General features: G+C 47.3%; 1 protein-coding gene across 1 annotated transcript in view; it reads left to right on the top strand.

The window, feature by feature from the left end:
- Nucleotides 1-584: 584 nt before the first annotated feature.
- STK26 (serine/threonine kinase 26) overlaps nt 585-15,167 on the top strand; it is a 129,267-nt gene continuing 114,684 nt past the window's right edge. Inside the window, exon 1 of the mRNA XM_075322656.1 lies at nt 585-841. Within this exon, the coding sequence (XP_075178771.1) occupies nt 800-841 (42 nt within the window). The 5' untranslated portion in view covers nt 585-799. The remainder of the gene's footprint in view (nt 842-15,167) is intronic.

Raw genomic sequence — 15,167 nt, forward strand, 5'->3', positions numbered from 1 at the left:
GTACGCAGTGAGGAGTCTGGGCGGTTCTGTACGCAGTGAGGAGTCGGGGCGGTTCTGTATGCAGTGAGGAGTCGGGGCGGTTCTGTACGCAGTGTGGAGTCGGGGCGGTTCTGTACGCAGTGAGGAGTCGGGGCGGTTCTGTACGCAGTGAGGAGTCGGGGCGGTTCTGTACGCAGTGTGGAGTCGGGGCGGTTCTGTACACAGTGTGGAGTCGGGGCGGTTCTGTGCGCAATCCATGCGTTCTGTGCGCAATCGGTGCGTGGTCCATGCGATTCTGTGCACGGTCGGTGCGTTGTGTGTGCAGTTATTGTGGTTCTGTGTGTGGTCCTTGCGGTCTTTGTACCGTCCTGTGTGCACTGGTACGGTTCTGTGTGTGCTCCGCGAGGTCCTGTGTGCACTGGTGCGGACGCTGCAGGGCCGGTTACACCTGGAGCACACTCCGCCGCCGCCGCCGCCTCCCGGCACTGTCATTACCTACTAGTACTGGAGGTGGAGGACGTCGAACCAGGCGGGGGGCGGAGCGTCGCTGACGTCACCTACGCATCACGTGACCGGCTTTAGTCGGGCTCCACCCTGCGCACAAGAAGCTGCCGCAGCCTCCCGTCCTCTCCCAATATGGCGCCGCTCGCCTGCTGAGCTCCCCGGTTCCTCCCGTCCCCGCCGGTCACCGAGACATGCTCACAGCCGGATAGTGGCAGCAGGTAGCAGCGCAGCGTTTCCTCGTCAGCAGCGCGGGCCCGGAGCCCCGGACACAGCCCGCCTCTCGCCTGTAGACGGAGCAGGAGGCCGCAACGCCGCCATGGCTCATTCCCCGGTAGCCGTGCAAGTGCCTGGGATGCAGGTGAGAGAACAGAGGGCCGGGTGTGAGGAGCGGGCATGTGCGCGTCCTCTGTGCAGGGCTGTGTGCACACTGCGCCGGCTGCGTTATTTCCAGTGTTACTTCCCTGGTTTATTATTATTACTGCTGGTGGCTGGGATTGGACACTACTTTGCTTTGTTGCTGGGAGCCAAGTCCTTAGAGGGGAGTTCCACTTTCCTGATATACTTTTTGTTACATGTCTGGAGAAGCCGTGACTCTTGGTGATGAGTCTGGAGCTGGGGTGTCACCGGAGAGATTCTGGTATATTATAGGTCCCGGCGTGGAGTCGTGGGGTCCCGGCGTGGAGTCGTGGGGTCCCGGCGTGGAGTCGTGGGGTCCCGGCGTGGAGTCGTGGGGTCCCGGCGTGGAGTCGTGGGGTCCCGGCGTGGAGTCGTGGGGTCCCGGCGTGGAGTCGTGGGGTCCCGGCGTGGAGTCGTGGGGTCCCGGCGTGGAGTCGTGGGGTCCCGGCGTGGTCCTGGTGTAGCATTGTGGGCCACAGGATCCGCCACACTATCTTCCTCCTCCAATGATTTTGGATGATCTTGCCCCACATTTTTGGATCGTTGTGGAGGAGACGTGTGCCGCTGCTTTCCCAGCATCTCCATGTATCAGTCTGTGGGTTTTTTCCTCATTTTCCTCTTGATTTTTGCTGGTTTCTTCCTCCTGCCCAGCAGGACCTTGGACTTGTGCTGGCCGGGCGGCTCCAGGGTTTACGCTGGACCTCGGCTGACAGTCCCACTGGGTCCCTCCTTGCTTTTGTTGTTTCCTCTCTCAACTTCCAAGACTTGTAACTTTTTTTTTTTTTCTTGATTGAGGCGTTTTATTGGTATATCTTTGGAATCCCTACGACCTCTTTTTTTTTTTTTTTGTGGTGTTTGATGTTTACTGTTTTGGATATAACCTTTTATTAGTTCAGGTAGTCTCACGTTTTCCCCCATTTCCAGCCCGTTAAATTCACAGCGGCATGTAAACTCCTGCGCTGGGAGCTGGTCCTGATCCCTGCCGTTACTCTGGTGCCAGCTGTACAGCACAGGCAGCGTGGGGAGCAGACTCCACTCCACACACCCAGTGCCCACAGCCAGTGGATATGCACGGTGGATATTGTCAACTGAAACCTGGGCAGAGTGGGGCTCCAGGCACGATAGTGGCTAGCGCATGCGCAGTATTGTGATTGTGAATGGACAGGGATGTGGTGTTGGTTGGGTACACGGAGGCAGAGTTCCCTCCAGACTCATGAATACACCGGACTTGTTCTAGTAATGCCCACTTGACTCCTAAGCGCTAAGGCCGAAGTCACACTTGTGGTTCCTAGTGCATATTTCACATATCACCCGGCACGACCGCACATTCTCCTGACATGAGTGTGTCAGATGCATGTATCTCTATGCAGCTGAGATGCTCTTATCCGAAGAGCGGCAGGCCATGCTGGGTGATGCGATGCGAGACTCGCTCGAGTTACCCACAAGGCACTCGAAAGTGTCACTCTAAGCCTTATTAAGGCTAGGTTCACAATTCCGTTGTTTTGCATCAGTCACAATCTGCTGCTCTGATAAACATCGCAATCCGTTTGGCGGATTCCGTTGTTCCCATATACTTGTATGAGCGGCGGATTGTGACTGATGCCCTTGCATTGCATCCGCTGCCCAACTGATCAGTCGTGGAACGACTGACCGTCGGGCGGCAGGAAGGCAGAGTGTAACGTTTTTTGAGCAGCGGAATCCTTTTTGATTTCGCTGCGCATGCTCGCTCTCGGTGGCCGAACGATCAGCTGATCTCCCGGCGGCCGCCTTCTGTGAGCGCTCGGCTGATCTCCCGGCGGCCGCCTTCTGTGAGCGCTCGGCTGATCTCCCGGCGGCCGCCTTCTGTGAGCGCTCGGCTGATCTCCCGGCGGCCGCCTTCTGTGAGCGCTCGGCTGATCTCCCGGCGGCCGCCTTCTGTGAGCGCTCGGCTGATCTCCCGGCGGCCGCCTTCTGTGAGCGCTCGGCTGATCTCCCGGCGGCCGCCTTCTGTGAGCGCTCGGCTGATCTCCCGGCGGCCGCCTTCTGTGAGCGCTCGGCTGATCGCTCTCATTATCTGGCCGCCGGGAGATCATCTGTTCGCTCTCAAAAGTCAGTGGCCGGCTATTGTGAACGATCAGCTGATCTCTCTCTCTCTCTCTCTCTCTCTCACGTTTTACAATGGAGTCCGACAATGAATTCTAATTCTTGTCATCCGTTGTACAACGTATCAGTCACAAGCGTCAAGCAACGCATGTGACTGATGGAAAACAACGGAAATGTGGACCTAGCCGTAGATAAAGCGCTAGGAATTTTTTCAGAAAATCTTTCAGCTGATACATGCAGCGCAAACTGTGCACAGCGTATTACCCACTGACTACCATCTGGTATGTTTCACTCTGCAACACCACATCCTTTTTAATAGCCGCCGCTGTGCACTTGTCATACCGGCGGTTTCCTGGCGGCTTTTTCCTACCCACTGATGTGGACTGACAGGTCCACCTACAACCGCAAATAGGCAAAGACCTGTCAACGTGGCAGGGAGAAGCCACCGGGGACCTGCCTGTATGACCCACGTGGCTCGGTCCCTGAAGGCTATTAAAAGTTTGAGTCAAACATATCTGGCTGTGACCCTATAGCCAGTTGCTGGCCACGATTTTGGCAGCACCTATCAGATGAAGGGTGCCGGGGAATTCCTGTAAATAGAGGAAAAGGCAAGGGTTACCATTGCTTTACATGGCAGCTAGACACCTTTTCTTTTTGTTGTTTTTTGCCCCCAAGCCGTGGTGTGATAGCTTCCTTGTCCGATGGACGTACCCTGCTGTAAAATAATATCCAGAGAAGTGGAAGTGACATCAGTGACCGGGGAGCAACAAAGAAAAAGTTTTGAAGCTTCTGCGCAGAAGTTTCTAACCTCCGGGTCATGTTACCATTGTTAGGAAGTATTATTTTGTTGCCATAGGGGCACTGAAGATCTGGAGTGCTGGGAATGTCGTCATGGTGTATGAACGTGCAGACCTGTCTTGGAAGGCCGTGCGTACATGTAAATCCCTCCTGAGGACACCTGTAGTCTAATGACCTCCCTTGTTTGTGTATACCTATCGGCTTCTGACTGGTCCAGTCTTTGTGGTGCACAGGTCTGGTTTGTGTCCTGCGGGCCGGGCCTCCCTGCGATCACTCATTCCTGGTCACACTCCTTATCAGGATCTTAGTGTGTTTATGGGGCTTGTTATATTTAGTGTCTTTTTGCTTTGTCATTGTTTGAGGTTTGTGTCTTGAAATATTTTGCATGGAGTCAGGTTGGAGCTGTATTTATTTAATGTGTTGCTGCGTATATTACACTGAAGGATACATTGTGTCTGTCACTTTGTACATGACACCATGTGTAACTTTACTGTTCTCTCCACAGTATAATGCCCGGAGCCTTGTCACTAGATTATATTACTCGCTTTCACACCTCTTACCCTTTGTAATTATATCTCCTTTTCAAATGTTTGTTTGCTATATATACATTTTTTATAGTGAAAATAGAGTAATACTTCCACAATACTGGGAAAATGATAGTGCCACCATACTGGTCCAGTTTCCTCCCTAACTAATATAAGATTTTTAGTTGGTCAAGGGTTTGTCTCCTCTCCTGATGATTGACAATTTGGACCAACGATGTGGTTGAGCTGCTGATCCAATCTGGGTGCTCTGCAACCTGGTAGGACTACCGACCCAGATCCAGCCAGTTTCAGAGCATCGCTTGCAAGTTCTGTAACGAATGGCTCGCAAGCACCTTGACTAGGCAATAGAGTTGAGCGGACTGGCAATAATCCAGGTCAGGCGGATCTCCGGCGGGTTGATAAAGAAGTCCGGATCCGATCCGGAATCCGGCACCATATATGAGAGAGAGAGAGAGAGATCAACACTATTAGGCAACCATCCATTGCTGATGGGCTGCAAAGCGTATTGTAACCTGGGCAACGAGGAGTAAATTAGACATGAAAACGCCTCTCCATTCTAAAGAATGAAGGGTTAGAAGAATTGTGTTGTGGTTCCGCGCTATTCACCACTCTAGACATTATGATTGATTAATGTTTTTTTATTTTCATGCACAGGTCTACGCGTTTCAGGAGTACTCAACTCCCTTCATCAGGACACAGGCAAAAGAACATCAAATTGAGATTTGATGTTCTTTTGCCTGATGTCCTGATGAAGGGAGCTGAGTACTCCTGAAACGCGTAGAACTGTGCATGAAAATAAAGACAATCAATCATATTTCTGGAGTGGTAAATAGCGCGGCACTACAACCAGATTCCTCTTCTCATCCTTCATTTACTACACCCGGGGCTGCAGATTTTTCACCGGTGGCTACATATGAGTATAGGGTTGTGACTGGCACAACTCTTATAGATGAGTTCTTTTACCTTTTTATTACCTTACGATTTTGTTGGGTAAGACCCTATTGCGCTTCTCCTCCACAGTCCATACCATTACACAAAAAATCCTTCCATTCTTTAGAATGTATATTTTTTTTTTTTGTGTGTGTATAGTAAATTAAAGTTGCTTCTACAAGCACTTTGCGATTTTACCCATTTTAGAATGAGGCAATTCACAGTTTAAAGGGGGTTAAATGGGGATTTTTATTTATTTATTTTTTTCCATGGGGTTAAATACTTACCTGCAGGTCGTTGCTAACTACCTGCCTGTTCTTCCCGATGACCGGACATCAGCACAGCAGATTTTCTTCTTCAGCTCTGCTGTCAATGGGGTGTTACTGTTGATAATACTGACTGACAGCTCCACGCAACATGGGAGATGCCTGTCAATCAGCATGATGACAGTGCGGAGGACAAAAGCTGCTCTGTTGAGGTGACGTAACTAGAAGCAGTAGAATTGCCAGCCGAAATGGTCTGTGACCTCAGAGCTGGCAGAGATAGTCTCCATGCAGGTAGTTGGCTACTAACTTCTGATAAGTTCATATTCCATAAAAAAAAAAACTAAGCGACGTTCCAGATAACACCTTTAAAAAATGGTGCCTCAATAATGTACCATAAATATCGTAATTTTAAGGTCATGTTCACACTTGGGCTCTTCATTAGCAGGCTCTGTTGCAAATTGTGCTACTTTTATTCCTTGGAGAAAAAAGTGCAGTATTAAAAGGATGGACGCAAACGGCACCATTGAAGTCAATTAGTCACTCTAGTCTGGTGGACCCGGTTCCATGAGTTCATTTTTCCGTTCCTATTACCGAACATATACAGTTGATTCAATTGGGTAAATGCAACTGTAAAGTTAATTGAGCTCCGAAGGGTTCCCTATAGAATAGTTGTTCATCAGGAGACCCTGTACGTGTTATGATCTGCTTTTTATTGGGATATGCTACTTACAAGTATTGTCCAAGGCCGGAAACGCTTTTATGGAGGTTGTCAACTTTATAGGCAAACCTCCACAAACGCAACCTTGTGACTCTCTTCCCACTTTAGTACAGGCTGTAAGGATGTCTACTCCCTGCATCTGTGCAAACGTTGGACAGTCCATACCTGTTCAGGGGGGGGTTTATTTACACAGTGGGGTACGATATGCCGGTCCTCCTGCTCTTCTCCGCACATGATTCTAGTTTTAAATCATTTGCCGATATTTGTCTATTAAGTAGACATTTTCTTTAAAGTGCACCAATCACCAGGATTTTCCTATATAACCCTAAAGCCAGTGCTATCATTCTGATTCTATACATACCTTGTCAGCTAGTATGTGTAGGTTTTGAAATACAAGCAAATAGTTTGTAAAATGAGCAGCTTTTTGAATGACAGCAGCTGCCGATCAGCTGATAGCTGGGGTGGGTATTCATAGTGATTCCCGCCCCCCTGCCTGTACATCCTCCCCCATCTGTTATTTATGCTAAGTCTATTATAGAATTGTTTTACTAAGTGACTAGAAGGACCTGTGCTGATGGCATACTCATGTGACCAGAAGGGGTGGGGCCTCAGCCAACATAGCTGATACCTGGAAGCAACATTCTTTTTCTGTTGGCTGACGCCCTGCCCCTTCTGGTCACATGGGTATGACATCAGCACAAGTCCTTCTAGTCACTTATAGAATTGTTTTACTAATAGACTTAGCATAAATAACAGATGGGGAGGATGGACAGGCAGGGGGGCAGGAATCACTGAATACCCACCCCAGCTATCAACTGATTGGCAGCTGCTGTCATTTAAAAAGCTGCTCATTTTACAAACTTTACTTGTGTTTCAAAACCTGTACATCCGAGCTGACTAAAGATATGTATAGAATCAGCCTGATAGTGCTAGTATAGCACTGGCTTTAGGTTATATAGGAAAATCCTGGTGATGGTGCGCTTTAAGTCTTGTATTGTATTCTTGATTGATAAAAATGACCCTGTCCTGGCAGATTTAGTGTTTAATCGCATTATGAAGCAGTGGAACTTTTGCCAAGCCGTATTGAATGTATATATCATGATGATTATTGTGGTGCGGTCACCCCATAATGGGTATGTCAGGTAACACTGACAAGTTTAGAGGCCCCCAGATAAAAATCCATGCAAATCCATAGAATTTTGAATGGTTTGAACTCTACTACTTTTCTTAGCATCCTTTGAAAAGCAGGACAAACATCCAGCTTTCCAGAAACCCAGAATGGCCTTAAAATCTATATTAACTAGTCACATCTTCTTACTGTAGTGCTTAAGTGTCTAAGGCTGCTTTCACACATCCGTTTTTTGCAGTGCGGCTCAATCCAGCTCAAAAACCTATGCAATGGATGCGGCGAAAAAACCGGATCCGTTGCATAAGTTTTTCCATGCGGCCCGTCCGTTTTTTGACGTATGCGGCTTGATACTGAGCATGCGCAGTGCAAAAAACCACATCCGACGTCCATAGGCTTGCATTGTAAATCACGCCGGCGCAATGCGGGTTTTTTCGCCGCACAAGAAAACGTGCTAGGCAACGTTCCATCCGGCCGCCGCATGGGCTAAATATGCCGCATCCGGCAAAAACCGGACGCAACGCAAGGCCATGCGGCACAACACAGCGCTAATGCAAGTCTATGCTGGAAAAAAACACATCTGGCGGCAAAAAAAACTGTTGCGTTTTTTCTGCAGAGCGCCGTATTGTGCCGCACTGAAAAAAAAAAAACGTAGTGTGAAAGCAGCCTAAGGCTAAGTTCACACATCCTGTGTTTTCAATCCGTCAGGTCCGTCAGCAACGGATCAGTCATTTTCAAGATGTCAACTGATGCAACTGATGTGTTTTTCACAGGATTCCTTTCACAGGAATCCTGTGAAAAAACTGATCAGTTGCGTCCGTTTTTTGACGGATCAGTCATGATCCGTCTGTGTTTGGGACAGCCCAGTGGGCGTGCCAAGCATGCTGGGCATGCTCAGTAGAGCATGACGGAATCCTGCGCTGGATTCCGTTGTAAGACGGATTACGACGGAATCCAGCACCATAGACATGCATTACAAGCTTGACGGATGGCGACGGATTCCTGCGCGGCGCGTTAATTTTGACGGCCCGAAAAACGTTACATTCTGCGTTGCTCCCCGCTCGGCGGTCAGTCAAAAACGACGGACCGCGACGCAGCGGATGCAACGCAGGGTCATCAGTCGCAATCCGTCGCTAATAGAAGTCTATGGGGAAATACAGGATTCCTGCAAAATATTTTGCAGGATACCGTAATTCCCCAAGGCGACGGATTGTGACTGATGCAAAACACAGGATGTGTGAACTTAGCCTTAGTGGTTCTGGCAACTCTGCAGGTCTCGCATTCTACCGGTGAACCAGGAAGCTCAGGATGAGCCTGGCCGATTATTGGTTGCTAATGCTGTATCTTTGGCTTCAGGTTCACGACTGCAAATAGAGGTGATGGCAAAGACGACTGCACATTGGTGAAACTGCTTAGGCATAGGAATATGTTGAGCCGTCTTGGATTACCTGGTACATCTCCTCAATCACCCCCCCCCCCCCTCCCCAAGGTCAGAATTCTGAAATGACAGAATATCATCTAGGTGGCTTTGGTCATCTTCCAACTCCGATAACCTCACATTCTGTTCTCGGTTTTTCTTTGTCACCTTGTGCACTGAGCAAGTGATTGCAGTTGAAAACACTTTTACCTTTTTTTTTTTTTTTTTTTTTTTTTTTATTTAAAAAGTTTAGAATTCATGAGCTGTCAAAAGTCTAATGAAGTCAGCAAAATCTTCCGCTTGCCTCTGCTGCTGCGGGGAGATACATAATAATTACCTGCTGTAAACGTGATTTCTGGCTAATTAAACACTAATCTTCCTGGTTGATCTTCCTTCCGAGGGCGCTCTCCTGACTAGGCGTTCATCACGACGGTGCGAGCCCCCCTACAATTCCCCAAAGCTTGCTTCGTGTCCTCATAACTTGGCAAATCCCTAGCACTGCAGCATTACAGTTCTGCATAACAGCGGTTTATCCTCCTGTTTTAATGGTTCAGCTAACCCTGGTAGATCTGTGGCCGGCTACTGTCATACCACGTTATACAACCCCTGGCAAAAATGATGGCCTCACCTGGCTCTGAGGATGTCCATTCAGTTTTTTTATTTTTGTTTAAAAAAAAGTAGATCACAGACATGGCACAAAACTAGTCATTTCAAATGGCAACTTTTTGGCTTTAAGAAACACAAAAAAAAAAAAAAATCATGAAAACATAATGTGCTAGCCAGTAACGGTTACTTTTCAATACCAAACGGGGGGAAAAATTATGGAATCATTCTGTATAATCATGAAAAACAAACACAAGAACACTCCAATACATCACTAGTATTTTGTTGTACCACCTCTGGCTTTTATAACAGCTTGCAGTCTCTGAGGCATGGACTTAATGAGTGACAAACAGTACTCTTCATCAATCTGGCTCCAACTTTCTCTGATTGCTGTTGCCAGATCAGCTTTGCAGGTTGGAGCCTTGTCACGGACCACTTTCTTCAACTTCCACCAAAGATTTTCAATTGGTGAGATCCGAACTATTTGCAGGCCATGTCATTGACCTTATGTGTCTTCTTTCAAGGAATGTTTTCAGTTTTTGCTCTATGGCAGGATGCAATATCTTGATAAAGGATTCCATCATCCCCAGACATCCTTTCAATTGATGAAATAAGAAGTGTCCAAAATTTCAATGTAAACTTGGGCACTTATTGAAGATGCAATGACAGCCATCTCCCCAGTGCCTTTACCTGACATGCAGCCTCATATCAATGACTGTGGAAATTTACATGTTCTCTTCAGTCATCTTTTTATTGTTTAGCTTTTCTGTATGTAAATCCCATTTCCTTTAGGCGGTTTCTTACCATTCGGTCACAGACATTGACTCCAGTTTCCTAATTTTTGTTGTGCATTTCCTGTTTTGGAGACACATTGCTTTAAGTTTCCGGCTTTGATGTCTTCCTTGGTCTACCTGTATGTTTGCCTTTAACAACCTTCCCATGTTGTTTGTATTTGGTCCAGATTTTAGACACAGCTGACTGTGAACAACCAACATCTTTTGCAACATTGCATGATGATTTACCCTCTTTTTTTTTTTTTTAAAAAGTTTGATTAATCCTCTCCTTTGTTTCAATTGACATCTCTCGTGTTGGAACCATGATTCATGTCAGTCCACTTGGTGCAACAACTCTCCAAGGTGTGATCGCTCCTTTTTAGATGCAGACTAACGAGCAGATCTAATTTGATGCAGATGTTAGTTTTGGGAATGAAAATTTAGAGATTCCATAATTTTATTTTTTTTTTTCCCCCTGTTTGGTCTTGAAAAGTAAGGCTATGTGTGCACGTTGCGTACAGTCACTGCAGAAATTTCTGCAGCGATCTGAAGAGCACACGTGCGCTTTAAATCGCTGCAGAAATGTCCGTAGTGAAAAAAAAAAAAGCCGATTCCATGCGCTCTGACTGCAGCTCCTGCCATAGACAGAGCAGGAGCTGCCGGCAAAGCGCACGGAAGAAGTGACATGTCACTTCTTAGAACGCAGCGCTTCGGCAGAAGCCGAAGCGCTGCGCTCTAAAACGCCACGTGCGCACGGCCCCTGCACAATCTCCATAGACTGTGCAGGGGACGCAGTACGCATGCAGTTACGCTGCGCTACAAAGTGCAGCGTAACTGCATGAATTACGCACACGTGCGCACATAGCCTAATAGTTACTGGCTAGCACATGATGTTTTCATGATTATTTTTTTTTATTTTTTTTTTTTTTTTTTAGTGTTTCTTAAAGCGAAAAAGTTGACATTTGAAATTACTTTAGTTTGTGCCGTCTGTGATTTGCTTTTTTTAAACAAAAGTAAACAACTGAATGAACATCCTCAGAGCCCGGTGAAGCCGTAATTTTTGCAAGGGGTTGTACATTCAGATTTCTTGTATTTTGCAATCGGACAATTGTACTGAGGATTTTAGGAGAAGACGCGCATTGAAGGGGTATTTGCAGGTGTGAACTTTGAGCTAAAAAATTCCAGTTATAATTGGACAGCCCGTGCTTTATAGTCGGTGGGGTTTGGTCTTCCGGGACCTCCAACAACTGGAGAAGCCACAGTGCTAATTTTGACCGCTTCAGTCTTTACATAGAGGGAACCCCAAAGTTCAAGTGAATGGAGCCAACTGCAGTTACCACATATTGGGGTGGCTGAGACCACCGCTGTCGGGAAAACGGTGAAGGTACAGACCCTTTATTGATTCTATGTCCCTTTTCCTTAACCCCTTAACGACCCATGACATTCTGGGTACGTCATGGATCGTGTGCCGTTAATCCCCGCCCCCTGCCGTGGGCAGGCGGCGGCGATCCGCGCACATATCGGCTGTTTTCAACAGCTGACATGTGTGCCTGCTGGCCGCGGGTGGAATCGCTTCCACCCGCGGCCATTAACCCCTTACATTTCACTGCCAAAATCTGGCAGCGATATGTATATGGGCGCCGCCATGACAGTTACTTACCCCGCCCCCGCCGGAGGGTCTTGTGATGACGCCTGCAGCTGCGAAGTTTCACTTTCGTTTTCACCTGGCTCGGAGCAGGGTGAAATAGGAAGTGACTGAATCTGCTGTTTACAGCTGTATAGCTGTGATCAGCAGATAGATAAGAGCGATCGGATTGCTGATCGCTATAGCCCCCTAGGGGGGCTAGTAAAATAAAAAAAAACAAAAAAAGTTTTAAAAAATAAAAACTAAAAGTTCAAATCACCCCCCCTTTCCCCCCATTAAAAATTAAAGGGTTAAAAAAATATACACATTTGGTATCGCCGCGTTCAGAAATGCCCGATCTATCAAAATATAAAATAAATTAATCTGATCAGTAAATGGCGTAGCGGCAAAAAAATTCCAAACGCCAAAATTACGTTTTTTGGTCGCCGCAAATTTTGCGCAAAATGCAATAACAGGCGATCAAAACGTAGCATCTGCGCAAAAATGGTACCGTTAAAAACGTCAGCTCGAGACGCAAAAAATAAGCCGCCACTGTAGGAGGATAGCAGGCACGTGTTAATGTGATAAACAACTGGCTTGGCTACTGGACCACGGTCCTCCAAATCTTTTTGCTCCACTCTAAGGCCATGTGCACACCAGAAATTGACTTTTTCTGAAGGAAAATCCAGACCCTCTGAAAGAATCCCGCACCCGCGGTAAAAAAAACGCACCAATACCGCAACGAATTCCACGGCAAAACTGCATGCGGTGTGGTGGGGTTTTGCCGCAGGTTAGTCCCTGCATTTTTCTTTTTATCAATAATTGCAAAACCGCAGTGAACTGCAGAAAAGTGACATGCACATTAATTCCTCAGCGGAAATTCCGCAGGTAAATCCGCAGGTTTAAAAAGTGTGCGCACAGCATTTTTTATACCCATAGGTTTTGCTGGGGAATGAATCGCGTCACATGGTGGTGGAAAAATCTATAGAACCTTATCAGCCGACGGCAGCGGTTTTTGCTTCTAGCCCCATGGCAAAAAGGTTTCGTCATCAGGGTAGTTGTGGCTAGCCATACATTTTGCCTCGGAATATGCTGGTGGTGTAAATGGATAAAAATACAGTACTTGGGAGGGCCAGAAAATGAGTAGCTGTTCTTGCTCGGTATTATTAGGTATCTGCTATGGTCAATACCGTGTTTCCCCGAAAATAAGACCTCCCCTGAAAATAAGACCTCCCAGGAGTTTTCAGGGTAGCTTTAATATAAAGACATTCCCCTGAAAATAAGACCCAGCCACGGTCAATAATGAAGTGTCATGCAGCGATGAAAGAGTTGGACACTGCAGGACACTTCATTATAGATAGCAAGCACCCCCAGAAGAGAGAAGATCCCCGATCATACTCACCAGATGCCGACAGGGAGCAGGTGAGCGCATCAAGGTCCTGCGGACACACACACGCACTCGCATCCACACACACACACACACATACTGTCCGTGCAGTGATCTTCCAGGACCTACCGAGGATCACATGGCCGGAATCATGTGGTATCTCTGGATGTTGAGTGTGTGAGCGCGTATGTGCGATATCGTGTGTGTGAAGATATACGATTGGATCTGAGTGCCGGCAGGAGGCAGAGGAGCATGGAGTGCAGCACAGCTGCTGGGACCGCCCACAGGAGGGCACAGGGAGAAGTGAGGTGTGTGTTTGTGTGTGCGCTGTCTGGTGTGAGTGTCAGCCAGGCGTAGGGAGATCACAGGGAGGTGTGTGTGTGTGTGTGTGTGTGTGTGTGTGTGTGTGTGTGTGTGTGTGTGTGTGTGTGTGTGTGTGCTCGTTCGTTCGTTCGTCGGCCAGACGCAGAGGAGGCATGCAGCGTACCTGCTGGGAGATCACAGGAGGATCTGGGAGCCACACAGACGCCTGGGGCTGCTAAGTATGATGATCCTGGGATGGGGGGTGTCTGCTTTTGTGGGGGGTAAACTTACCTCTAACCATGTCTCCTCGAGAATAAGACACCCCCTGAAAATAAGACCTAGCGCTTTTTTTCAGGGCAAAAAAAAATATAAGACAGTGTCTTATTTTTGGGGAAACTGGGTAGAAGAATCCCAAACCATAGTCCCTCACCCCCTAATGTCGTCATCGTCTGACCTCGGACTTTTCATAAGGTTGAGTTTTGTAATATTTTTTATGACATTTTAGACTGTCATAAAACTATAATTCTTGTGTTCTTATGCTCAAATGGTCCTCAGTAATATAATGAGATTATCGTCTGCATTTTCTGCCTTCATACTGGGCAATGGTCACACGGCTGCTCGGGACTAGCATTAGACCCTCCGGAGAGTTCTGTCAATTTTGGTGGAAAAGACCGACCCTTAATGGGGTCTCGACAGTCCCTTATAATACAACGGGGTCTTTTGGGTGTTGTTTGGATCCTCTGAATACAGACCTCTTTATTAAAAATAAACTTAAAGTTGAATTTGGGATATATAATAATCTAAAATTAACATGATTAGTAAAAGGAGGGGGGCGGGGCTAGTGGAATCCCAGAATTCTCTTGTTTTGGCCACAACAAAGCAAAAAAGTGATCAAAACCTCACATGTAAAACCGTCCTCTATTGTTGATGATCCATCCTTAGTATGGGCTATAATATAAAGGTGATATAAAACTCCTTAAGGGCAGCTACGTCCTCAGGCACCCATGGCGGTTTTGGGCTGCAGTGGAGCTAATGACATGAAGGTAGAATGAGTTGATTCTGCAGGCCCTTTCCTATATCTAGGGCTAGCGTAACTACTTTTTGTATTGTTATACCAGACTATGATGGGTACGTGTCCTATACGCGAACGACGCACTCAGAACACGTATGTGACTCATCGACATCTGTTGCCTAATCGAGATTGACTCGACATATAAGGCTAGTTTCACACTTGCGTTCAGCGCATTCCGTCACTATGGAGAATAGCGCAGTCCGTTAACGGACTGCGCTATTCTCCATAGAGTAGTATGGACGACGCACTGTAACGCAAGTGTCTGCGTTGCATCCGCTGGATGACGCAGGGTCATTATTTTGACGCTGCGTCAGGCGGATGGAACGCTGCATGTAGCGTTTTTCTGCGCTTGGCGGAGTGTCAAAAAAACGCAACCTGCAGGAATCCGTTAGGCGTCCGTTGTTTTTATAATGGACGCCTATGGTGGCGGATTCTGTTAGATTGCGTCATTTGACGGATTCCGTTAACGCAGCTGTCTTTACACAACTGCACATGCCCAGATGTGTAAAGTCAAGGAAAAAAAACTACAACGGATTGCATTATTTTGTACGATCTGTAGCATGCGTTGTGCCACTATAGGCAACGCATCCGTTGCATGCGTCACACAACGCAATGCTACGGATCCCGTCCAACGCAGGTGTGAA

This window comes from Anomaloglossus baeobatrachus, chromosome 9 (genome assembly GCF_048569485.1).
Source record: "Anomaloglossus baeobatrachus isolate aAnoBae1 chromosome 9, aAnoBae1.hap1, whole genome shotgun sequence".
In the NCBI taxonomy this organism is placed as follows: Eukaryota; Metazoa; Chordata; class Amphibia; order Anura; family Aromobatidae; genus Anomaloglossus; species Anomaloglossus baeobatrachus.